The sequence below is a fragment of the Callithrix jacchus genome, chromosome 22 (assembly GCF_049354715.1).
Source record: "Callithrix jacchus isolate 240 chromosome 22, calJac240_pri, whole genome shotgun sequence".
NCBI lineage: Eukaryota > Metazoa > Chordata > Mammalia > Primates > Cebidae > Callithrix > Callithrix jacchus.
Window position 1 is genome coordinate 13,410,883 of NC_133523.1, and position 25,638 is coordinate 13,436,520.

Below are 25,638 nucleotides of genomic sequence, written 5' to 3' on the forward strand. Positions count from 1 at the left end.
TTATATGAAATATGCATACATGTTAATAAACTTTTGTTTGCTTTTTCTCTTATCTGTCTTTAGTTATACAGGTCCCAACTATGATCTCAGAAGGGTAGTGGGAAAGTTATATTTTTCTCCTCTACAGATGCAAGGACATTTTATTAAGGCATCCAGTGCAGCTTTGCTCCATAAGCTCAGTATCCCTTGCGGCAGGGCAGGGCATCTTCTGAGACACTGTCAGTACCTTGGGTTCAGTTTGATCAATCCCCACGAGGAAGAGGAGGTGGGCCAGGAAGAGGCAGAGTGAGAGTTGCAGATGCAGTGAGGTGCTGGTGTTCTGGATGGCTTTGCACAGGAGGAAGGTGAGGGCTGCCAGGAGGAGGCACAGCAGAGAGAGGCTCAGCCCCACATAGGTGATGATGGTCAGCACGGGATCCTCCTCCTGGGACCGAGAAAAAGAGTTCACAGTTATGCTTTCCTGCACTGGGATTATGGCTCCCTGCCTTGGACTGGGGCATCCTTGACACAGGCACCAAGCCCAGTGGCAGTGTGGGATCATTAGACTGCTAATGTAGATTGCTAACGTAGACTGCTAACGTAATTGCTAATGTAGACTGCCAATGTAGATGATTGCTAATGTAGACTGTTGATGTAATTGTTAATGTAGACTGCTAGTGTAGACTATTAATATTGATTGCTAATGTAGACTGCTAATGTAGATTGGTAATGTAGACTCAGAATATAGATTGTAGATTGCTAATGTAGATTGCTAATGTATATTAGCAGTCTGGTATAATACCTGGCTGGTGAGTGCCATCAGGACAGCGAAGCTGGACAGGTGAGTGGAATTGCACATGGTGTGACTCTTGTTCATGCTTATCAGGAAGCAGCCATCCCTGGACCACTGGCCGCCCTGCTCTGTGCTTTCCCAGTAGACACAGAAGACTTTTTTGCTCCTGGGGTTTATCTGAAAATAGAAAGGGCTCATTGTCTTTTTTTTTTTTTTTTGAGATGGAGTCTCACTCTGTTGCCCAGGCTGGAATGCAGTGGCATGGCATGATCTCAACTCACTGCAACCCCTGCTTCCTGGGTGCAAGTGATTCTCCTGCCTCAGCCTCCCAAGTAGCTGGGATTACAGGTATGTGCCAACACACCTGGCTAATTTTTGTATTTTTTGTAGAGACAGGGTCAACTATGTTGTCCAGGCTGGTCTTGAACTCTGAGACTCAAGCAATCTACCTGACTTTGTCTCCCAAAGTGCTGGGATCATATGGGCATGAGCCACCATGCCAGGCTGGCTCATTGTCTTTTTCCTCAGGCGGGACCATTCTCAGTGTTGATCTATATCAAGGTGCCACCTGCTAAGGCACCTGGGTGATGAGTGACTCAGGTGATTTCTGTTTTGTTTGTTTGTTTTTGAGACAGGGTCTCATTCTGTCATCCAGGCTGGACTGCAGTGGCACGATCACAACTCACTGCTGCCTTGACCTCCCTGGCTCAAACAATCCTCCTATCTCAGCCTCCAGAGTAGCCGGAACTACAGGTGTGCTCCACAATGCCCGACTAACTTTTGTGTTTTGAGTAGAGATGGGGTTTCAGCATACTGCCCAGGCTGGTCTTGAACTCCTGGCCTCAAATGATCCTCCTGCCTTGGCCTCCCAAGGTGCTGCGGTTATGGGTGAGCCACTGTGTCTGATTTCTATTTTATGTGGCCACCAGGACCTCTGATCCATAACCGCAGCTCTTTTGGGATTTTATGTAACATAAAGCGAAGGCTCCCTGGAAACCAGTTGCATGAGGTTTCATTGGCTTTGGAAACTTGACCCATCATGGGAGAAAAACAAACAAACAAATAACCAAAAAATCGGTGGAGTTGGAAGTTCGCATAATATTTTCCTCCAGAGTCTCTCTAAGCTAAATGTCCCTGTTCCTTGGACAATCGATTCTGTCCCTGACTCCCTTACAACACAATAATTTCAATAGGATGAGATGCATAGTATAGGAAAGAAAGGTCACAGGGAGAATGAATAAAATTAGGCTTTGAGGCTGGGTGCAGTGGCTCACGCCTGTAATCCCAGCAATTTTGGAGGCTGAGGTGGGTGGATCACCTAAAGTCAGAAGTTGGAGACCAGTCTGTCCAACATGGCCAAACCCTGTCTCTACTAAAAATACAAAAATTAGCCAGGTGTGGTGGTGCTTGTTTGTAATCCCAGCTACACAGGAGGCTATGGCAGGAGAATCCCTTGGACCCAAGAGTTGGAGGTCGCAGTGAGCCAAGATCACACCACTGAGCTCCAGTCTGGGCGACAGAGACTCCATCTCAAAAACAAAAACAAAAACAAAAACAAAAAAAAAAAAGAAAAGAAAGAAAGAAAAGAGGCCGGAGGAAGTGGTTCACACCTGTAATTTCTGAGTTTTGGGAAGCTGAGGCAGGAGGATCGCTTGAGGCCAGGAGTATGAGACCGGCCTGGGTGACATTGTGAGTCCTCCTCTCTACCAAAAACAGAAAAATTAGTTGAGCATGGTGGCTCACACCTGTAATTCCAGCTGCTGGGGAGGCTGAGGTGGGAGGATCACTTGAACCCAGTAGTTTGAGGCTGTAGTGAGCTATGATTGTGCACCTGCACTCCAGCCTGGGCAACAGAATGAGAGCCTTTCTCAAAAAAGGTAAGGACATAGGTGAAATTAACTTTAATGTAATCCACTATAGTCAACATAGTATCTTTTAAATATATCAGTATAAATTAGTAAATATAATCAACATAGATATTATTAAGGAAATATTTTACTTTCTTCTTTTTTGTTTAGATTTACTTCTTTTTAAAAATTTATGTTAGGCTTCATCCTGGGGATGCAGGGCTGGTTCAACATATGCAAGTCTATAAATGTAATACATCACATAAACAGAATTAAAGACAAAAACCACATGATTATCTCAATAGATGAAGAGAAGTCCTTCGACAAAATTCAACAGCCCTTCATAATAAAAACTCAACAAACTAGGTATCAACAGAATGTGTCATAAAATAATAAAAGCTATTTATGACAAACCTACAGCCAATATCATACTGAACAGGCAAAAGCTGGAAGCATTCCCTTTGAAATCAGGCACTAGACAAGGATGCCCTCTCTCACCACTCCTATTCAATATTGTGGATATATTGAATATACTCCAATTTCAAATTCAAGAAAAAGAAATAAACGGTATTCAATTAGGAAAGGAGGAAGTCAAACTGTCTCTACTTGCAGACGACATGATTGTATATGTAGAAGACCCCGTCGTCTCAGCCTGAAAAGCTCAAACTGATAAGCAGCTTCAGCAAAGTCTCAGGATACAAAATCAATGTGCAGAAATCACAGGGATTCCTATACACCAATAACAGATAGCCAGCCAAATCAAGAGCAAACTCCCATTCACAACTGCTACAAAGAGAATAAAATACCTAGGAATACAACTAATGAAGGATGTAAAGGACCTCTTCAAGGAGAACTACAAACCACTGCCCAAGGAAATAAGAGAGGACACAAACAGATGGAAAAACATTCCATGCTAACGGTTAGGAAGAATCAATATCATGAAAACGGCCATACTGCCCAAAGTAATGTATAGATTCAACACTATCCTCATCAAGCTACCAATGATCTTCTTCACAGAACTGGAAAAAACCACTTAAAGCTTCATATGGAACCACAAGAGAGCCCGCATAGCCAAGACAATCCTAAAGCAAAAAGAACAAAGCCGGAGGCATCACACTGCAGGACTTCAAACTATACTACAAGGCTACCGTAATCAAAACAACATGGTGCTGGTACCGAAACAGAGGTATAGACCAATGGAACAGAACAGAGACCTCGGAGGCAATGCCACACATCTACAACCATCTGATCTTTCACAAACCTGACAAAAACAAGCAATGGGGAAAGGATTCCCCATTTAATAAATGGTGTTGGGAAAACTGGCTAGCAATGTGCAGAAAGCAGAAACTGGACCCCTTCCTGTCACCTTATACTAAAATTAACTCCAGATTTAAACATAAAAGATGTAAACATAAAACCTAACACCATAAAAACTCTAGAAGAAAATGTAGGCAAAACCACCCAGGACTTAGACATAGGCAAGGACTTCATGACTACAACACCAAAAGCATTGGCAACAAAAGCCAAAATAGACAAATGGGATCTAATTAAACTCCACAGCTTCTGAACAGCAAAAGAAACAATGATTAGAGTGAATCAGCAACCAACAGAATGGGAAAAAACTTTAGCAACCTACGCACCTGACAAAGGGCTGATATCCAGAATCTACAAAGAACTAAAACAGATTTACAAGAAAAAACAAACAAACCCATTCAAAAGTGGGCAAAGGATACGAACAGACACTTTTCAAAAGAAAACATACAGGAGGCCGACAAACCTATGAAAAAATGCTCATCATCACTGGTCATTAGAGAAATGCAAATCAAAACTACATTGAGATACCATCTCATGCCAGTTAGAATGGCAATCATTAAAAAATCTGGAGACGACAGATGCTGGAGAGAATGTGGAGAAAAAGGAACAGTCCTACACAGTTGGTGGGAGTGTAAATTAGTTCAACCATTGTGGAAGGCAGTGTGGCAATTTCTCAAGGATCTAGAAATAGAAATTCCATTTGACCCAGCAATCCCATTACTGGGTATATACCCAAAGGACTATAAATCATTCTATTATAAAGACACATGCAAACGTATGTTCATTCACTGCTGCCCTATATACAATAGCAAAGACCTGGAACCAACCCAAATGCCCATAGATGATAGACTGGACAAAGAAAATGTGGCACGTATACACCATGAAATACTATGCAGTCATAAAAAATGACGAGTTTGTGTCCTTTGTAGGGCCTTGAATGAATCTGGAAACCATCATTCTCAGCAAACTGACACAAGAACAGAAAACCAAATACTGCATGTTCTCACTCATAGGCAGGTGTTGAACAATGAGAACATGTGAACTCAGGGAGAGGAGCATCACACAATGGGGGCACTTGGGGGTCTAGGGGAGGGATAAAGTGGGGAGAAATGCTGGATATAGATGAAGGGGTAATAGAGGCAGCAAACCACCTGGTTATGTATGCAGCTGTGCAACAACCCTGCATGACCTGCACATGTACCCCAGAACCTAAAGTAAAATAAAAAAAATTTATGTTAAACTGATAAATTATAATAGTGTGTCTTTATGGGATGCAATGTGATGTTACAATACCTGTATTTGCCTACAATGTAGAATGATTAAATCTAGCTAATTCTTTTTTTTTTTTTTCATTTATTCTTATTGGTTCTCTGAACTTCCTGGATCTGCGGGTCTGTGATTTGGTGTTTGACATTGGTCTGGGGAAATTCTCAGTCCCTCCTTCCCTTCCCTCCCTCTCCTCTCGCCCCTTCCTTCCTTCCTTCCTCCCTTCCTTCCTTCCTCCCTTCCTCCCTTCCTTTCTCTATGTTTTTTTCTTCTTCTCCTTCTCATTTTTCTTCTTCTTCTGGTAGTGTCTTGCTCTTTACCCCAGGCTGGAGTGCAGTGGTGCAGTCATAGCTCACTGCAGCCTCCAACTCCTGGGATCAAGTGATCTTCCTGCCTCAGCCTCCCAAGTAGCTGCAACTTATAGGAGGATGCCAGCCAGCCTGGCTTAAATCGAGCTAATTGTTTTCTTTTTCTTAAGTCTTCAAGAGCTGATTTACAAGACGTAACTCTGGAAATACCAGCTTCAAAATCTCGATTTAGACTAGCCACATTTCAAATGCTCAATAGCCACAGGTGATCACGACTTCCACCCTGGACAGCAAGGTCTAGAACTGCAGCTGGGATGATACACACATCGTCCAGGCAGCCCCCTTGAGAGCTGAGAAGGGGATGATGCACACATCGTCCAGGCAGCGCCCTTGAGACCTGAGAAGGGGATGATGCACGCATCGTCCAGGCTGCTCCTTGAGACCTGAGAAGGGGATGATGCAAGCATCCTCCGGGCTGCCCCCTTGAGACCTGAGAAGGGGATGATGCATGCATCGTCCGGGCTGCCCCCTTGAGACCTGAGAAGGGGATGATGCAGGCATCGTCCGGGCTGCCCCCTTGAGACCTGAGAAGGGGATGATGCAGGCATCATCCGGGCTGCTCCTTGAGACCTGAGAAGCTCAAATCACACCTGTAACCCACCTTCACGTGCTGGAAAGTCAGCATCACAGGCGTGGAGAGGGACACGTTCCTTTTGGGTCCAATAGCAGCACTCACTACCTGAGAGTTCAGATATAGTCGATCTTTCTCATCCATCTCTTCAAAAAAAGTTGCATTTATGATATTTCCAAGAGAAGAATATGAGATAAAGGCAACGGCACTGGGACCTGAGGAAACAGAAAATGGAATCTTTTTTTTTTTTTTTTTTTTTTTTTCAGACAGTCTCGCTCTTGTAGCCCTGGTTGGAGTGCGGTGGCGCAGTCTCAGGTCACTGCAACCTCCACCTCCTGGGTTCAAGCAATTCTCCTGCCTCAGCCTCCTGAGTAGCTGGGACTACAGGTGCACACCACACCCAGCTAATTTTTATATTTTTAGTAGAGACGAGTTTCACCATGTTGGCCAGGCTGGTCTCGAATTCCTGACTGCAGGTGGTCTGCCCACCTCCGCCTCCCAAAGTTCTGGGATTATAGGCGTGAGCTAACATGCCCAGCTGAAAATGGAATCTTTAAAAGCTTCCCGAAAGCCAGGCACAGTTGCACCACCAGTGACTCGGGAGACTGTAATTCCAGTGACTTAGGAAGCTGAGACTGGAGGATCACTTGAGTTGAGGAGACTGAGGCTGCAGTGAGCCAGGACTGTGCCACTGTACTCTAGCCTGGGTGACAGAGCAAGACCCTGTCTCAAAAAAAGGTGAATTGTATTCAGTGGCATTGAGTATTCACAATGTTTTTTTTTTTTTAATCACCTTTATGTCATTCCAAAACATTCTCATAACCTCCAAGAGTACCCACTCCCATAAGCAATCCTCACTCAGCCCCTGGAAACCACCAACCTGCTTTCTGTCTCTGTGAATTTACCTGTTCGAGACATTTCACACAAATAGAACCATACACTATGTGACCTTCTACGTCTGTCGTCCTTCACTCACATCACGTCTTCAAAGTTCCACATCCACGCTGTAGCACGGCTCAGTGCCTCATTCCTTTTTCTGACTAAGTAACAGTCCATTATATTCCCTTCCCCTCCCCTCCTCGCCTTCCTCTCCCCTTCCTTCATGTGTCAGGAACATGCTCAGAACACCTACTATGTGCTAAGCACTCCCTGGGCGCTGGCCTTACAGCAGTGGGCAGGGCAGATGTGGCCCAGTCCCTGGTGTTTTCCCAGCCTTTCCAGCCCCACCACGGCTGCCTCCACTAGTGGTCTCCTCCCAGACTGCCCAGGTTCAAATCTTAGCTCCCCATTTCTAGTGATGTCATCTTGAGCAAGTTACTTTCCCTCTCTGTGTTGCCTTTGCTTCTATTTTTTTTGAGACAAAGACCCTCATCTCTTTCTTCCCAACTCTCTCTCCTCATCTCTCTAATTCCATTTTTCTCCCAATCTCTCTTTCCATCTCTCTTCCCTTCTCTCTCTCCCTTCTCTATGATTCCAACTCTCTCTTTCTATATCTCCCTTTCCATATCTCTCTCTCCATCTCTTTCCATCTCTGATTCCATCTCTCTCTCCCTATTCGTCTAATTGCATTTCTCTCTTGTCTCTCTCCCCATCTCTCTTTCCATCTCTTTCTCTATCCCTCTCTTTCCATCTCTCTCTCCCATCCCTCTCTTTCCATCTGCCTCTCCACACCTCTTTCTCTCCATCTCTCACATGTCTTGCTCTCTCTCTCTCTCACCACACACACACACCTCCTACACCCTACACTTTAACTCTTTATTGTGATTCTCTGGAGAACCCTGATGAATACGCCATTGCTGTTCCTGGGGATTGCCTCCCAAAGAAACTCCTCACTCAGGGTTTGCTTCTGGGTGAACCCAAACTGGGACACAGGCAGCACAGCACTCCCCTGCCCTCCCAAATTGCAAAGAAGTCCCTTCCATACTGAATAATAGAAAGCCCCCGTTTGGGGAAAATGCTCTTTTTTTTTTTTTTTTTTTAAAGGGAGAGTCTCCAATATCGCAGTTTGAGGGTAACACGCCCATTAGGGGAGGAGTCCACTGGGCTACTTCCCCATATAGAACCATACATTATGTGACCAGGGACTCACACAAGGACATGGCTCTGTGTGACGGATTCTCAGTGCAGCCCTCACTTGTACCTTGTGTGTCTCCCTGGATGACGTCACGGCAATGGATGTCCATGGAGTTCATTTGGACGTTCAAGTTGAATGTCTGTCTTTCTTCAGAGCAATTGTCTGTAATCACTCGAGTTTCAACAGCTGGCAAGAAAAGCAATGGGCCAGCTTAGCGATATTGTAAGAAGCTTAAAACATGTGCATCAGAACAGGACACGGCAGTGCATGCTGTAGTCCCAGCTACTCAAGAGGCTGAGGCACAAGGATTGCTTGAGCCCAGGAATTCAAGCCTGGGCAACTCAATGAGATGCTGCCTGTAAAAAAAAAATGTTGCAGGGGGCAGTGGCTCGCGCCTGTAATTCCAGCACTTTGGGAGGCCAAGGTGGGTGGATCACCTGAGGTCAGGAGTTGAAGATCAGCCTGACCAACATGGAGGAACCCTGTCTCTACTAAAAATACAAAATTAGCTGGGAGTGGTGGCACCTGCCTGTAAACCCAGCTACTTGGGAGGCTGAGGCAGGAGAATCGCTTGAACCCGGGAGGTAGAGGTTGCAGTAAGCTGAGATCACACCACTGCACTCCAGAAACTCTGTCTCAAAAAAATTTTTTTTTCATAGCAACAGAAAGGGCTCACACATACTGAATGTCTAGAATGTGTCAGGCACTGAGCTAAGAGCTCATGTTGTCTTATAATAACCTGTAACCTCAAGGGGAACGATCCAAGATGGCTGATCACTAACATCTCGGGATTTCAGCTCTCAGTGAAAGCGCAGAGAACTAGAGGACACCACACTTTCAGACAAATTCTGGTCGCTCACGGAGCAGAAGATCCCCAGTGGAGGAGTCAGACGGGTCGCCAGCGCGATTCTTGTGGCCGGCGCAGCGGTTTCGCCGGCACCTCGGCGGGGCAGCTCTCTGAGCAGAGTAAACAGGGCTGGCTCCCCTTCTGACAGAGGTTCGGAGCCCCAGGAAGGCAGAGTTGCCTATTACGGACACAGGAAGGAAGCCAGACAGGAGAATCCTGGGCAGAAAAGCACCATCAGTCTTAACACCGCTGTTCTGGCCCTGGGAACTAACAACTTGGACGTCCACTCAAGAGACCTAATCTGAAAGTTGGTAATTTCAAAGACAACAGGAGGATAAATTTACAATGATGGGAAGAAACCAGTGTAAAAAGGCTGAGAATACTCAAAATCAGAACGCCTCTCCCTCTAAAGATGATCACAGTTCCACATCAACAATGGAACAAGGCTTGACGGAGAACGAGCGCATCCCAATGACAGAGTCACTCTTCAGGGAATGGATAATAAGAAACTTCTGTGAGTTAAAAGAACACGTTGTATCCCAATGTAAAGAAACTAAGAACTTTGAAAAAAGGTTTGATGAAATCCTATTGAGAATAGACAACTTAGAGAGGAATATAAGTGAATTAATGGAACTGAAGAATACAATACAGGAACTCCGAGAAGTATGCACAGGTTTAAACACTCGAATTGTTCAAGTAGAAGAAAGGATATCAGAGGTAAAAGTCCAACTTAATGAAATAAAACAAGAAGACAAGATTAGAGATAAAAGCATAAAAAGGAATGAGCAAAGTCTCCAGGAAATGTGGGACTATGTGAAAAGACCAAATTTATGTCTGATAGGTGTACCTGAATGCGACAGAGAGAATGAATCCAAGCTGGAAAATACCCTTCAGGATATTACTCAGGAAAATGTTCCTAAACTAGCAAAGCAGGTCAATATTCAACCCCAGGTAATACAGAGAACACCACAAAGATATTCCTCAAGAAGAACAACCCCAAGGCACATAATCGTTAGATTCACCAGGGTTGAAACGAAGGAGAAAATACCAAGGGCAGCCAGAGAGAAAGGTCAGGTTACCCATAAAGGGAAGCCTATCAGACTTACAGCAGATCTCTCAGCAGAAACTCTACAAGCCAGAAGAGAGTGGGGGCCAATATTCAACATCCTTAAAGAACAGAACTTTCAGCCCAGAATTTCATATCCAGCCAAACTAAGCTTCACAACTGAAGGAAAAATAAAATCTTTTATGAACAAGCAAGTACTCAGAGATTTTATTACCACCAGGCCTGCTTTACAAGAGCTTCTGAAAGAAGCATTACACATAGAAAGAAACAACCAGTATTAGCTTTTCTAAAAATATACCAAAAAGTAAAGAGCACCAACATAAAGAAGAATTTACATCAATGAATGGATAAAACAGCCAGTTAACATCAAATGGCAGTAACCCTAAATTTAAATCGACTAAATTCCTCAATCAAAAGACACAGCCAAAACCCAACGGCATGTTATATCCAGACCTGTTTCACATGCAAGGATACACAAAGACTCAAAACAAAGGGATGGAGAAAGATTTACCAACCAAATGGAGAGCAAAAATAAATAAATAAATAAAAAGCAGGAGTTGCAATTCTCGTATCGGATAAAATAGATTTTAAAGCAACAAAGAGATAGTGGTAAAAGGATCAATGCAACAACAAGAGCTAACAATCCTAACACCCAGATACATAGAGACTTAGACACAATGAGACAGAAAATTAATAAGGATATCAAGGACTCGAACTCAGATCCGGAACAAGTAAACTTAATAAATATTTATAGAGCTCTCCACTTCAAATACACAAAATATACATTCTTGTCAATACCACATCACACCTACTCATAGGTTTAAATGAAACATTGATTGGCCATTATTAATACCCATTTTTTTTCAGAATAAAGCAATATTTCCATTCACCCTCCCTCTTTCTCTTCCTCTTTCTTCCTCTCCTTTACTCATTTTTTTCTTTTTCTTTCCTTCTCTCAAAAAAAAAAAAAAAATAACCTGTAACCTCATGAGGGACCATTCTTTTTTTTTTTTTTTTTGATACAGAGTCTCCTTCTGCTGCCTAGGGTGATGTGCAATGGCATGACCTCCGCTCACCACAACCTCCGCCTCCTGGGTTCAAGCAGTTCTCCTGCCTCAGCCTCCCAAGTAGCTGGGACTACAGGTGCCTGACACCATACCCAGCTAACTTTTGTATTTTTAATAGAGACGGGGTTTCACTGTGTTGACCACGCTGGTCTCAAACTCCTGACCTCATGATCTGCCCTCCTCGGCCTCCCAGAGTGTTGGGATTATAGGTGTGAGCCACTGTGCCCAGCGGAACCATTCTATAGATGAAGAAACTGAAGTGGAGAAGTTAGGTAAGACTCTGACTTCTGAACCCCGGTTCTTTACCAGCAGCCCCTCCCATACCACCTTTGAAGCAACAGTTCTGATTCTAGGAGTTAATTCTCAGAAAATGATCTTGGACAGAGGGCAGATTTAACTACAAGAAAGTTCACAGCAGCTTAGATGATAATGGTGGAAAACGGGAGATTATCTAGATGTCCAACAAGGAGCAACTGATTAAATAAGTGATGATGTAGGCTGGGCACAGTGGCTTGTAATCCCAGCACTTTGGGAGGCCATGGTGGGTGGATTGCTTGAGGCCAGAAGTTCAAGACCAGCCTGGCCAACATGGTGAAACCCCAACTCTACTAAAAACACAAAAATTAGCTGGGCGTGGTGGTGTGCACCTGTAATCTCATCTACTTGGGAGGCTGAGGCAAGAGAATAGTTTGGACCGGGGAGATGGAGGTTGTGAGCTGAGATCGAACCACCGCACTCCAGACTGGGTGACAGAGCGAGACTCTGTCTCAAAAATAAATAAACAAACAAGTGATGACATATTCCTATAGTGGGGAACCAGGCTTCAAATAAAAATAAAGTCACAAATGAATTGCAATCAAGAAAAACTCATGAGGAAAAAGGTAACCAGGCGAGTGATGGATGTGTTAGATCATTTGATTGTGGTGGTCATGCCACACTATATATGTATGTCAAGTCATACTGTACACCTTAAATATATACAATTTTATTGTCAATTATACCTCAATAAAGCTACAAAAAAGTTAAGCTCATGAAAACGTGTATCTTAAAAGCAGACGGCCCAAGACTGGCTGTGAGTTGGAATTGTTTTTCCTGTATTTGAATGTTGGCCTGCTTTTAGGTGAATCTGGGGTTTTATTCCCCTAACTCCTTTTGTGTATATTAAAAGGTTAAAAACAAAAAGAATCAAGCAACATAATAGCACTTCAAGAATGACACTATTTTATGACCGGGCACAGTGGCTAATGCCAGTAATTCCGGCACTTTGTGGAGCTGAGGCCGATAAATTGCTTGAGGTCAGGAGTTGGAGTAGGGATTACAGTTGTGCACCACCATGCCTTTTTTTTTTTTTTTTTTGAAACAAAGTCTCACTCTGTCTCCAGGTGCCAGGCTGGAGTGCAGTGGCGCGATCTCGGCTCACTGCAACCTCCGCCTCCCGGGTTCAAGCAATTCTTCTGCATTAGTCTCCCGGGTAGCTGGGGCTACAGGCACACGCCACCATGCCCAGCTAATTTTTTTTTTTTTGTACTTTTAGTAGAGATGGGATTTCACTATGTTGGCCAGAATGGTCTCGATCTCTTGACCTCGTGATTCGCCCACCTCAGCCTCCCAAAGTGCTGGGATTACAGGCTTTGGGTCACTGCACCCGACCTAATTTTGTTATTTTCAGTAAAGATGAGGTTTCACCATGTTACCCAAACTACTGGCCTCAAGTGAGCCACCCACCTTGGCCTCCCAAAGTGCTGAGATTATAGGTGTGAGTGGTGGGAGTCACCATGCTCAGCCCAAAACCTGTTTTTATTTTTTTTATTTTTTTGAGACAGGGTCTTGTTCTGATATCCAGGTTGGAGTGGCAATGGCAGGATCATAGTTCACTGCATCCTCAAACTCCTGGGCTCAAGCCATCCTCTCCCTCAGTCTCCCAAGTAGCTAAGACTGCAGGTACGAACCACTGCACCTGGCAAATTAAAAAAATACTATTTTCTTAGCGACAGGGGTCTTGCTATGTTGCCTAGGCTGTTCTTGAGCTCCTGGGCTCAAGTAATCCTCCCACTTCAGCCTCCCAAAGTACTGGGATTACAGGCATGAGCCATCATGCCTGGTCCTCAAACTACATTTAAGGGAAAATTCCAGACCTGGGATTGGAAGCCATTGGCAATCTTCTGAATAGGCAACTGTATTGAGGTATAATTGATGTCTAACAAACCGCACATATTAAAGTATACAATTGGGTGAGTTCTATTGGGTGTATACAATAAAACCGACACCACAGTCAAGGCAGGGAAGATTTCCATCACCTCAGTAATTTCCCCAGGTTTTCTCATGCCTCTGCCATCCCTCCCTCCAGCCCCTTCCGGTCACTCCAGATAAGTCTGTGTCTTCTAGTATTTATGCAAATTTATGTAATTTATATAAATAGACTCAAGTGGTATATTCAATTATTTTTTTCTAATTGCCTAACCCAGACCCCGGCTGCTAAGCAGTCCCCCCAGCTGCTAACTAGTCATCATTGTCTTACCCATGGTACTGTTCTGGATTTTCTGGATTTTTTGTTCTGGCATTTTCAAGGCAGTTTCTAGAACGCTCGATTCCACATCCTGAAGAATAGAGGTAGCTCTGGATGAGATTTCTTGTCTCTCTCCTGTTCTCAATAGAGTCTGATTGGTGAGAAGCGACTCAAAATCGTCCACGATTCTTTGCAGCTTTGAAGACATAAAGAATTTTCGTTTTTAAAAATGTAATCTGTTAACTCCCCATATCCACAAGAGCAGTAGAAAGCACGAGAAAGCAGGTTCTGGAGCTGGAGGAATCATGTTCAAATCCTGGCACTCCACTATGTCCTAGCTGTGTGACCTTGGGCAAGTCGCTCAATCACTCTGTGTCCCAGGACAGGAAAAGGAACGCCTGGGGTTTTCTGGACCATTAGAGTTAACACATGCTCTGCCTTCAGGACAGTGTCTGTGCCTGGCAAAAGCTATGTAAGGGCGAGTCATGATTACTATTTTTGAGACAGAGTCTTGCTCTGTTGCCCAGGCTGGAGCGCAGTGGTGGGATCTCTGCTCACTGCAGCCTCCAGCCCCTGGGTTCAAGCTATTCTCATGCTTCAGCCTGCTTAGCAGCTGGGGCTACAGGTGCGTGCCGCCATGCTTGGCTAATTTTTTTATTTTTTATTTTTTGTATAGATAGAGTCTTGCTATGTTGCCCAGGCTGGTCTAGAACTCCTGGGCTCAAGCGATCCTCCTGCCTTGGTCTTCCAAAGTGATGGGCATATAGGAGTGAGCCACCGTGCCCGGCTGGGTTAGTTATTATTAACATTTCTTTTTTTTTTTTTGCCAACAAGGTAGTGATAAGTTTATTAGCAATTGGACTTTTTATTAGCAAAGTTTATTAGCAAAAGTGGTTCTCAACTGGGGGTCGATTCTGCCACTCCCTCCACTGGGCACATGTGGCAATGGCTGGAGACATTTTGGTTGTCACTGCCACAACAAGGGCATGGTTGCCGCTATTGAAGCGGTGTCACTGTCTGGGGTAAATACCCAGAGTTTGTCATCTTGTGCCAAGAAGATTAAGGACATGGACACACATGAGGAGTGAGTTTAGGAGTGGAGGTTGAACAGGCAAAAGAAAGAGAAGAGAGGGCTGGGCGCAGTGGCTCATGCCTGTAATCCTAGCACTTTGGGAGGCCGAGTGGGGGGTGGATGACCTGAGGTCAAGAGTTCAAGACCAGCCTGTCCAACATGGTGAAACCCCATCTCTACTAAAGACACAAAATTAGCCAGGTGTGGTGGTGCATGCCTGTAATTAAGGTGCTCAGGAGGCTGAGAGAGGAGAATCACTCGAACCTGGGAGGCGGAGGTTGCAGTGAGATTGCACCATTGCACTTCAGCCTGGGCAACAAGTGCAAAAAAAAGCTTGATCTTCAGCTTCCTGAGTGGCTGGGATTACAGGCATGCACCCCCCATGACTGGCTAATTTTTGTATTTTTAGTAGACATGGGGGTTTCATCATGTTGGCCAGGCTAGTCTCAAACTCCTGACCTCAGTTGATCCACCCGCCTTGGCCTCCTGAAGTGCTGGGATTACAGACGTGCGCCACCGCGCCCGGCCGGATTACATGATTCTTTATTTGTTCAATGACCATTCCTTGAACTCCTCATTTGGGGTTGGTTTTCTTCCTTTTCTCAAGAAGCTTACAGTCTAGGGATTGATTACGTGATGTGATTACATATTAATATAAATGCTGTCAGTTGGCCAGAGACAATGATGATTACCATTGAACACCTGGGTCTCTTTTGTGTAGCTGTTCAGCAGAATTTAGCACACTCTCTGTTAGCCTGTCTTTCTCGGGCTGGGATGGATTCCTTTCTTTAGAGGGAAACACACACACACACACTCTCTCTCTCTCTCTCTCTCTCTTTCTCTCTCTCTCTCTCTCTCTCTCATATGTATGTACCCACATGCACAGTGTGTGTGTCTATCTACACTGATGTCCATAAATAGATATATAGATGCAGTCCTCTCTTGGTATATGCATGGCATTGGTTCCAGGACCGTCCCTATATGCTTAAATCCATCCATGCATGCTCAAGTCCCACGGTGGGTCCTTTGGAACTCGCTCATGAAAAGTCAGTCCTTCCTCTCTGTGGGTTTTGCATGCTGCCAATATTGTATTTATTATTATTTTTTTCTCAGACAGAGTCTCGCTCTGTTGCCCAGGCTGGAGTGCAGTGGCACCATCTCTGCTCATTGCAACCTCCACCCTCCTGGATAGAAGTGATTCTCCTACCTCAGCCTCCTGGGTAGCTGGGATTACAGGCATGTGCCACCATACCTGGCTCATTTTTGTATTTTTAGTAGAGATGGGGTTTCACCATGTTGGACAGGTTGGTCTCGAACTTCGACCTCAAGTGATCTGCCTGCCTTGGCCTCCCAAAGTGCTGAGATTATAGGCTTGAGCCACCACGCCTGGCTGGCAATACTATTTTTGATTCACATTTAATTGAAAAATGTCTTTGTGTAAGTGGATACCTGCAGTTCAAATGTGTGTGGTTCACCTGTATATATAGTGATATATCTGTAGTCAGCTCTATAATGATACACATATAGTAGTATACCTAATGGCTATATCTATCTATCTATCTGGCTATCTAGCTATATATATAGATAGATAGATGTATATATAGCACAGTTATATATAGTATATAATTGTATATTATATGTAAACAATGTGTAAACATGTACTATTATGTAGCAATATGATATTATATGGTAATAATATTTTAAGTATTTATATACAACATATACGTCTTACCCTAAATCCATCCCCATTTGTTCACTTTGGGCTTTGTGAATATTTGTTACCTGATGTTTGTCACTTGGTTAGGGTCCAGGGATCAGCCTCCACTCACCTCTTTCCCACCTTGGGTTGTCTCTGAGGAGGTGGCATCTGCAAAAGACGTCATGAGGGAGTTACTATTGGAACTGAGAGTGTCCAGGGAGAGGGGTGGGCAGGTGGGATAGGTAGAGGGGTGGGCAGGTGGGATAGGTAGAGGGGTGGGCAGGTGGGATAGGTAGAGGGGTGGGCAGGTGGGATAGGTAGAGGGGTGGGCAGGTGGGATAGGTAGAGGGGTGGGCAGGTGGGATAGGTAGAGGGGTGGGCAGGTGGGATAGGTAGAGGGGTGGGCAGGTGGGATAGGTAGAGGGGTGGGCAGGTGGGATAGGTAGAGGGGTGGGCAGGTGGGATAGGTAGAGGGGTGGGCAGGTGGGATAGGTAGAGGGGTGGGCAGGTGGGATAGGTAGAGGGGTGGGCAGGTGGGATAGGTAATGGGGTGGGCAACTTTGAACCTAGAAAGGTGAAAGTCTGAACTCATAGTTTTTATTTATTTAAAATTTTAAATTGTTTTTATTAAAATTTTTTTTTCAGGGTCCCATTTTGTTGCCCAGGCTGGAGTGCAATGGTTTGATCTCGGCTCACTGTGACCTCCACCTCCTGGGCTGAAGTGATTCTCCTGCCTCAGTGTCCAAGTAGCTGGAATTACAGGCATGTGCTACAGGCCTGGCTCATTTTTGTATTTTTAAAAATTGTCCTTTAAGCTCTGGGTTCATGTGCACATCTGCAGGGTTGTTGCATAGGTATACACATGCCATGGTGGTTTGCAGTCTCCATCCCCCCATCGCCTATATTAGGCATTTCTCCCAGTGTTTTCCCTCCCCAGCCTCCCCGTCCCCCAATATCCCACCCCAGCCCTACCCCCAACCTACCCCAGTGTGTGATATTCCCCCCCTATGCCCATGTGTTCTCATTGTTCAACACCTGCCTATGAGTGAGAACATGCGGTGTTTGGTTTTCTGTTCTTGTGTCAGTTTGCTGAGAATGATGGTTTCCAGATTCATCCATGTCCCTACAAAGGACAAGAACTTGTTGTTTTTTATGGCTGCATAGTATTCCATGATGTAGATGTGTCACATTTTCTTTGTCCAGTCTATCATTGATGGGCATTTGGGTTGGTTCCAGGTCCTTGCTATTGTAAACAGTGCCACAATGAACATACATGTGCATGTGTATTTTTAGTAGAGATGGCGTTTCACTATGTAGGCCAGGCTGGTCTCAAACTCTACCTCATGATCTGCCCACCTTGGCCTCCCAAAGGGCGGTGATTACAGGCATGAGCCATTAAGCCTGACTTAAAAATTTTTTTTGAGACAGGGTTTCACTCTGTTGCCCAGGCTGGAGTGCAGTGGCACAATCTTGGCTCACTGCAACCTCAACCTCCTGGGCTCAAGCAATCCTCCCACCTCAGCCTTCTAAGTACCTGTAGCTGGGACTACAGGCTTGTACCACCACACCTGGATAATTTGTTTTGTTTTGTTTTGTATTTTTTGTAGAGATCAGGTTTTGCCATGTTGCCCAGGCTGGTCTCAAACTCCTGACCTCAGGCAATCCTCCCGCCTTGGCCTCCCAAAGTGCTAGGATTGTAGGCATGAGCCACCTCACCTGGTCTCCAAATTCTTTTATTCCATCTTGGCTAGAAATTACAACTGAAATGGCTGAGAAAACAGAAAATTAGAAGCCTTCTGTTTTTAAAGTTGGCCTGGCTGGGAATGATAACTGAAACAGAAGCATCTCTGGCTGGCTGTCAGCTGTTAGTGAAGACTTTTGTGTTGGTTCCTATGCTTAGTGAGAACATCTCTATTTTAGAAATTTGATGAAGGGTGCACCTGTAGTCCCAGCTGCTTGGGAGACTGAGGCAGGAGGACCACATGAGCCCAGGGAGTTCCAGGCCAGTCCGGCCAACATAGCAAAACCCCGACTCTACTAAAATTACAAAAAGCCAGATGTGGTGGTGGCGGGTGCCTGTAATCCCAGCTACTTGGGAGGCTGAGGCAGGAGAATCCTTGAACCCAGGACGTAGTGGTTGCAGTGAGCCAAAATCACACCACTGCGCTCCAGCCTGGGAGACAGAGCAAGACTCCATCTCTGGGGGTGGGAGAAGGACAAGGAAAGGGTAGCAAATGTGTACATATCTATTATCATCAGGCTGAGATTAAATCTGTACTTATTCTAGATCTCAGTTTTCAGTTGAGTCTGTTTGCTTAAAAGCACAAACAGCTTTGTTTTAATACTGAACATTTTATCTTAAGGGTTGAAGAATTTTGACTTACAACCCTGAGTTTAGAATATATTTCTTTCTTTCTTTTTTACCTGCCTCCCCCATCAGCAGTAGAAAATGTTTGTTATAGAAAACCATATTCACTGTAGAAAACTGCCCTTTTGAACCAAACTGCACACTTTACCCTTGGGTTGGGGTGGGAGTTGCTTAGCCCTACCAGCCCTGGTAGTAACAAACCCCAAACGGGCTCAATCTTTATAAAAGCACGGCGAAGAGCTCTTAATATTAGGAAAACAACCAAAGGCATCTTCCTTTTTTGGTAAAAATAAGGCAATTTTAAGAGATTAAATCAGAATCCAGGTAGAATCGCAGTCTGCTTCTACATTGTCAACAGAGGCGCCCATTGCTTAGTAAAAGACAGATTTATGGCTGGGCACTGTGGTTTATGCCTGTAATTCCAGGACTTTGGGAGGTCAAGGCAGGAGGATCACTTGAGCCCAGGAGTTTGAGACCAGCCTGGGAAACACTGTGTTACAGTGAACCCCAAGTGTCTCTTCAAAGAATCAGTATGTCAGTATGTTCAGCTCTTATTCTTTAATTCTCTATTTTAAAGTTTAAACAACCTTCTCCACCAGTTCTAATCAGTAGTTCACATCTATTCCCCCTTCCCCACCATCCTGACTCATCCCAGTCACTTGCTCACCCCTGGCTACCTGCTCTGACCCACCTGTAACCGTCCTTCTTGCCAAAACACCCACCCTCCCACTCCAGCTTGGACCCCTGCTCTTTTTAAAATAGTCAGTTGGGATTAGTCTAGCTTGTGCAGTCTAACCCCAGCCAATAGGGGATGACACAGGAGTAGGGACGACCCCCGTCATGCATAACTACCCCTTCCCCTCTATAGTTTACTATAGAAGTAAACTGCCTTGTTGAGAGGACTTATTTTCAAGGGTAATTTCTTTTGTAGCATCAGCATTTTACTTATAACAATAGTGAGACCCCCCCTCATCTCTTCAAAAAAACAAGAAATTTGCCAGGTATGGTGATTCACACCTATAATCTCAGCTACTCAGGAGGCTGACGTTGGAGGATTATTTGAGCCTAGGAGTTCAAGGCTGCAGTGAGCTTTGATGGTGCCCCTGCAGTTTAGCCTGGGTGACAGAGTGAGACCCCGTCTCTGGAAAATAAAAGTCTCTCTCTTATTATCCCAACAGTAGCCAATATCTCGTGGGTGATCTGCCACCTCTCATCTCTTTTCTCATATAGACTTTTCCCATCAGTGTTTTCCATGGGAGTGATCATGTTTATATGACACAGCATCTCTCCCTGGACACAGAGCCAAGGGTGCACAAGAGGCTCAAACTGGCTCAATTTTCATTCCCAAAGAATTTGCAACGGGGTCTTTGAGAGAGTCAACTGATCTGTCTTTGGTTGGTTGAGGCAACAAAAATGGTAACATCTGGAATGATTGGTGGGCATACTTCCTTTTTTTTTTGTTTTGTTTTGAGACAGAGTTTCGCTCACTCGGGCTGGGGTGCAGTGGCACAATCTCGTCTCATTGCAACCTCCGCTTCCTGGAATCAAGAGATTCTTGTGTCTTGGCCTCCCTAGTAGCTGGGATTACAGGCGCCCATCACCACATCTGGCTAATTTTTCTATTTTTAGTAGAAATGGGGTTTCGCCATGTTGGCCAGGCTGGTCTTGAACTCATGGTCTCAAGTGATCTGCCTGCCTTAGCCTCACAAAGTGCTGGGGTTACAGGGGTGAGTCATCTCTTCCAGCCGGTGGTCATATTTTCTGTCCTGGGGTCTAGGAAGTAGAGAAAGCCACCCTGCAGTGAAAGAGAAGGAAGGAGCAGATCCAAGGATAATTCCAGAAGCCCAGCTGTGTTCCTGCCCTTGCAGGGCATGGCCACACATCCTTTTCATAAACCCATCTTTTCTGCCTGTTAGCCTGAGTGAGTTTCACTTCCTTGCAGTTCAAAGAATGTGGTCTCAATCATCACCTTATCACTTCCTCCATCTCCAAACTACAGTTCCCTTTCTCACCCCATTATTTCCCTCGAGTTGAACTTCCTCCTTTCCTTTGTTTTCTTCTAGCTCCCTGCAGAAAATAAAGTATCCTGGCCCTATAACGAGAACGTCTTTTCTGATGTTAGATTCAATAAAAAACGAGGAAGGACTCTTGCCTGTAAGAAAGCCCAGCACTTGTCGAGGCTAAGGCAGTGGATCAAAAAAATTAGCCAGGTATGGTGGCGCACACCTGTGATCTCAGCTACTCGGGAGGCTGAGGCAGGAGAATCGCTTGAACCCAGGAGGCGGAGGTTGCAGTGAGCTGAGATCATTCCACTGCACTCCAACCTGGGCAATAGAGTGAGACTCTGTCTCAAAAAAAAAAAAAAGAGGAAGGAAGACAGGAGGTTAGAAATGTTCTTACCCTGACAAGTGTTCTCGCTGGAACTCTTGAACTGTGCAACCCCAGAATGGGGTTTATATCCTGGGACACAGTGACAGTAGAAACTTCCTTCGACATTCTGACATGCGGCATTTACCCCACAGTATACACTAAAGGGTGGTTGACATTCATTAATATCTGGAACACAGAGAAGGAATCGTGTCATTCATTCAGCAAAGGTCTATTGAGCATCTACTATGTGTCAGGAGTTGTGTCTTTCCCCAAGGTCTGTTCTGGCTTTCCAAGACGAATCACTTTAGGTTTTAGGTCGTGCTTATCTTGTTTTTTTGCTTTCTTCATTGACTTTGGCGGGATTCTCCAAGAAGCAGACATTGAGACAAGGATATAAGTATACACACTTTATTTGGGAGGGGAGGGGATCCCAGGAAACACTGGGAGGGGTGTCGTGAAATGATACAAGAAACTATCTTTTTTTTTGAGAGGGAGTCCCGCTCTGTTGCCCAGGCTGGAGTGCAGTAGAGCTATCTCGGCTCACTGCAACCTCTGCCTCCTGAGTTAGAGTGATTCTCTTGTCTCAGCCTCCCATGTAGCTGGGATTACAGGCACATGCCTCCATCACTGGCTAATTTTTGTATTTTTAGTAGAAACGGGGTTTTACTATGTTGGCCAGGCTGGTCTCGAACTCCTGGCCTCAGTTTATCTGCCCGCCTCAGCCTCCCAAATTGCTGGGGTTACAGGTGTCAGTCACCGCAACCAACTGAAACAAGAAACTATCTTAAATGAACTACCAAATTTCCAAAATAGCCCCCATTTTGCCTCCCTTTCGCTCATGCCTCTGGATGACTTGTAAATTACCACTGGCCAGGTGCAGGGTTCATGTCTATAATCCCAGCACTTTGTGGGGCTGAGGCAGGAGGATTGCTTCTCTACAAAAAATAAAAAAAAATTTAGCTGGGTGTGGTGGCATGCCTGTAGTCACAGCTACTTGAAAGGCTTGAACCCAGGAGTTGGAGGCTGCAGTGAGTATTTTAATTTATTTTTTTGATCAGAGTCTCCATCTGTCACCCAGGCTGGAGTGCAGTGGTGCAATCTTGGCTCACTGCAACTTCTGCCTCCCAAGTTCAAGTGATTCTTATGCCTCAGCCCCTAGGGTAGCTGAGATTACAGGTGCCCACTACCATGCCCAGCTAATTTTTGTACTTTTAGTAGAGACAGGATTTTGCCATGCTGGCCAGGCTGGTCTTAAACTCCTGACCTCAAGTGATCCATCCGCCTTGGCCTCCCCAAGTGCTGGGATTACAGGCCTGAGCCACCATGCCTAGCCTGTAGTGAGGTTTGATCATGCCACTGCAGTCCAGCCTGGGCAACAGAGTGAGAACCTGTCTCTTAAAAAAAATACTTCTTTACCTTTACATATCTCCAAGGGGAATGTGAATAGTTTCTGTCCAGATCCAGAAGCATATCCTGGGTCACAGGTGCAGTAAGTATTATTGACACAGGAAGCATTTTCAGGGCACTGAGGACAGGAAGCTGCAGGGAGAAGACAGAAAGGTTAAATGCACTGGGGCCACAAGCTCTCCTGTTATAATTAGGCCACCCCTCCGTATTACCTGAGGTCAGGAGTTTAAGACTAGCCTGGCTAACGTGCTGAAACCTTGTCTCTACTAAAAATACAAAAATTAGCAGTGTGTGGTGGCGCATGCCTGTAATCCCAGTACTCAGGAGGCTGAGGCAGGAGAATCACTTGAACCCAGGAGGAGGAGGTTGTAGTGAGCCCAGATCACATCATTGCACTCCAGCCTGGGTGACAGAGGGAGACTCTGTTTAAAACTAATAATAACAAAAATAAATAATAATTAGGCCTCGCCTCTGGGCAGGTCCTCTCAAGGCTGAGGAAGCCTGTGTCTTTTCCTGTTGTGAGATCTCAGCACATTAAAAAAATTAGAGCTACCAAACCATAATTACAGGAAAAAGTGGAGTTCCTGTGCATGATCAAGGACTGGGGTTGGCAAAAATCAAAGTAATTTTAGTGCAGACATTTCTGGTGCAATATAACTGTGTTATTCTCAAAACCACTGCAGAATTTACACAAAAGAGGGCTGGGTGCAGTGGTTCATGCCTGTAATCCCAGCACTTTGGGAAGCTGAGGTGGGAGGATCACTTGAGATCTGGAGTTCGAGATCAGCCTGGCCAACATGGTGAAACCCTGTCTCTACTAAATAATATAAAAATTAGCCGGGTGTGGTGGCAGGTGCCTGTAATCCCACTGATGTGCCCCATTCCATCCTCAAATGGATTAGGACCTGACTCTGAGCCCCCAAGGCTCAGCTTCTGGTTTATCCACCTATTCCTGCTCCTCTGCTCCTGTCTTTTAACAGCTGTGGGCTGCTCCCATATTTTAACTTAATAGTTAAGCAGGGGCGTCTGGGCAGAAGAGGTGGTATTTTTTTTCATTTTTCCTTTTATTTCTTGTTTACATGAATAAGTTCTTCAGTGGTGATTTCTGAGCTTTTGGTGTGCCCATCACCTGAGCAGTGTACACTGTACCCAATGGGCAGTCTTTTTGCCCTCACCACCTCCCACCCTTCCCCTGAGCCCCCAAAGTCTATTGTGTCATTCTTCTGCCTTTGCATCCTCATAGCTCAGCTCTCACCTATGAATGAGAACATATGATGTTTGGTTTTCCATTCCCGAGTTACTTCACTTAGAATAATAGTCTCCAATCCCACCCAGGTTGCTGCCAATGTCATTGTTTTGCTCCTTTTAATGACTGAGTAGTATTCCATGATACACACACACACACACACACACACACACACACACACCATAGAAAAGATACACACACACACACAAACACACACACACATGGCGCATTTTCTTTATTTACTTGTTTATTGGTGGGCATTTGAGCTGGTTCCATGTTTTTGCAATTGTGAATTGTGCTGCTATAAACATGCTTGTGCAAGTATCTTTTTTGTATAATGGCTTGTTTTCCTCTGGGTAGACACCCAGGAGTGGGATTGGGGATCAAATGGTAGACCTACTTTTAGTTCTTTGAGGAATCTCCATACTGTCTTCTCTAGTGGTTGTACTAGTTTTGATTCCCACCAACAGGGTAAAGTGCTCCCTTTTCACCACATCCAAGCCAACATCTATTGTTTTTTGATGTTTTGATGATGGCCATTCTTGCAGGAGTAAGGTGCTATTGCATTGTGGTTTTGATTTGCATATCTCTTATAATTAGTGATGTCGAGCATTTTTTCATGTTTCTTGGCCATTTTTTAAAGACAGAGTCTTGCTGTGTTGCCCAGGGTGGAGTGCAGAGGTGTGATCTCAGCTCACTGCAGCCTCCACCTCCCGGGTTCAAGTGATTCTCCTGTCTCAGACTTCCGAGTAGCTGGAGTTACAGGTATGCACCACCACACCTGGATAATTTTTGTGTTTTTTGGTAGAGATGGGTTTCACCATGTTGCCCAGGCTGGTCTTGAACTCCTGACTTCAAGTGATCCACCTGCCTCAGCCTCCCAAGGTGCTGGGGTTACAGGTGTGCACCACCATGCCTGGCCTGTTGGCCATTTGTATATAGAAGAGGTGGTATTGTACTCAGTGGAGCAAAATAGTCACCCACTAAGTATGCACAATTCTCCTTGGGGGACAGGGAGAAATGATACCCTCTGCTACTCATTTTTTTCCTTCCCTTCCTGCCCAGGTTATGCTTAGTTCTGAAAGTCTACTCTTGACATTTTCCAGGAAGTAATACCTTACCATACTGAGTATACTGGTTTAAATAGTGTCCTCCTAAAACTCATGTCCACCCAGAACCTCAGGATGTGACTTTATTTGGAAGCAGGTCTCCACAGATGTAACCTAGTTAAGATGAGGTCACACTGGAGAAGGGTGGGCACAAGTGGTCCCTTCATGTAGTTTCAGGCTGTGGGCTAGTTTGGGCTTCCTTCCAACATGGCAACCTCAGGCAGGCTGTTTATGGCCTCCAGAACTCTGGGAAGGGGAGTTCGGGTTGTCTGGGGAGACTCAGCAGAGAGGAAATGTGGCAGCTGGTGGCTATGAAGCGAGACTTGAAGCAGATGGAAATTTTTTGCAGTGAAATGTGGCATGCCCTGTAATGCAAACACCCCTCCATCCTTCCTGTGAACGGGCCAGTAAAATCTACCTTGCTCATGAATGTCTTCTTTTTTTTTTTTTTTTCAGATTACAGTAACATGCACATAACATGAAATTTACCATCTTAGCTATTACTAAGTGCACAGTTCAATGGAATTCAATACATTCATATGTTGTGGAACCATCTCCATAGCTGTTTTCATCTCGTAAAACTGAAACTGTACCCACTAAACACACATTCCAGGGCGGGCATGGTGACTCATGCCTGTTATCCCAGCAATTTGGCAGGCTGAGTTAGGC

General features: G+C 44.9%; 1 protein-coding gene across 1 annotated transcript in view; it reads right to left on the reverse strand.

Moving 5' to 3' along the window:
• Positions 1-25,638, reverse strand: part of ADGRE3 (adhesion G protein-coupled receptor E3) — a 57,769-nt gene that overhangs the window by 21,591 nt on the left and 10,540 nt on the right. The window contains exons 3-10 of the mRNA XM_035285271.3: positions 22,624-22,746; positions 21,238-21,393; positions 16,600-16,637; positions 13,711-13,894; positions 8,279-8,398; positions 6,169-6,353; positions 782-949; positions 227-424 (exon numbers count right to left, since the gene is read on the reverse strand). Of these exons, the coding sequence (XP_035141162.3) occupies positions 227-424; positions 782-949; positions 6,169-6,353; positions 8,279-8,398; positions 13,711-13,894; positions 16,600-16,637; positions 21,238-21,393; positions 22,624-22,746 (1,172 nt within the window). The remainder of the gene's footprint in view (positions 1-226; positions 425-781; positions 950-6,168; positions 6,354-8,278; positions 8,399-13,710; positions 13,895-16,599; positions 16,638-21,237; positions 21,394-22,623; positions 22,747-25,638) is intronic.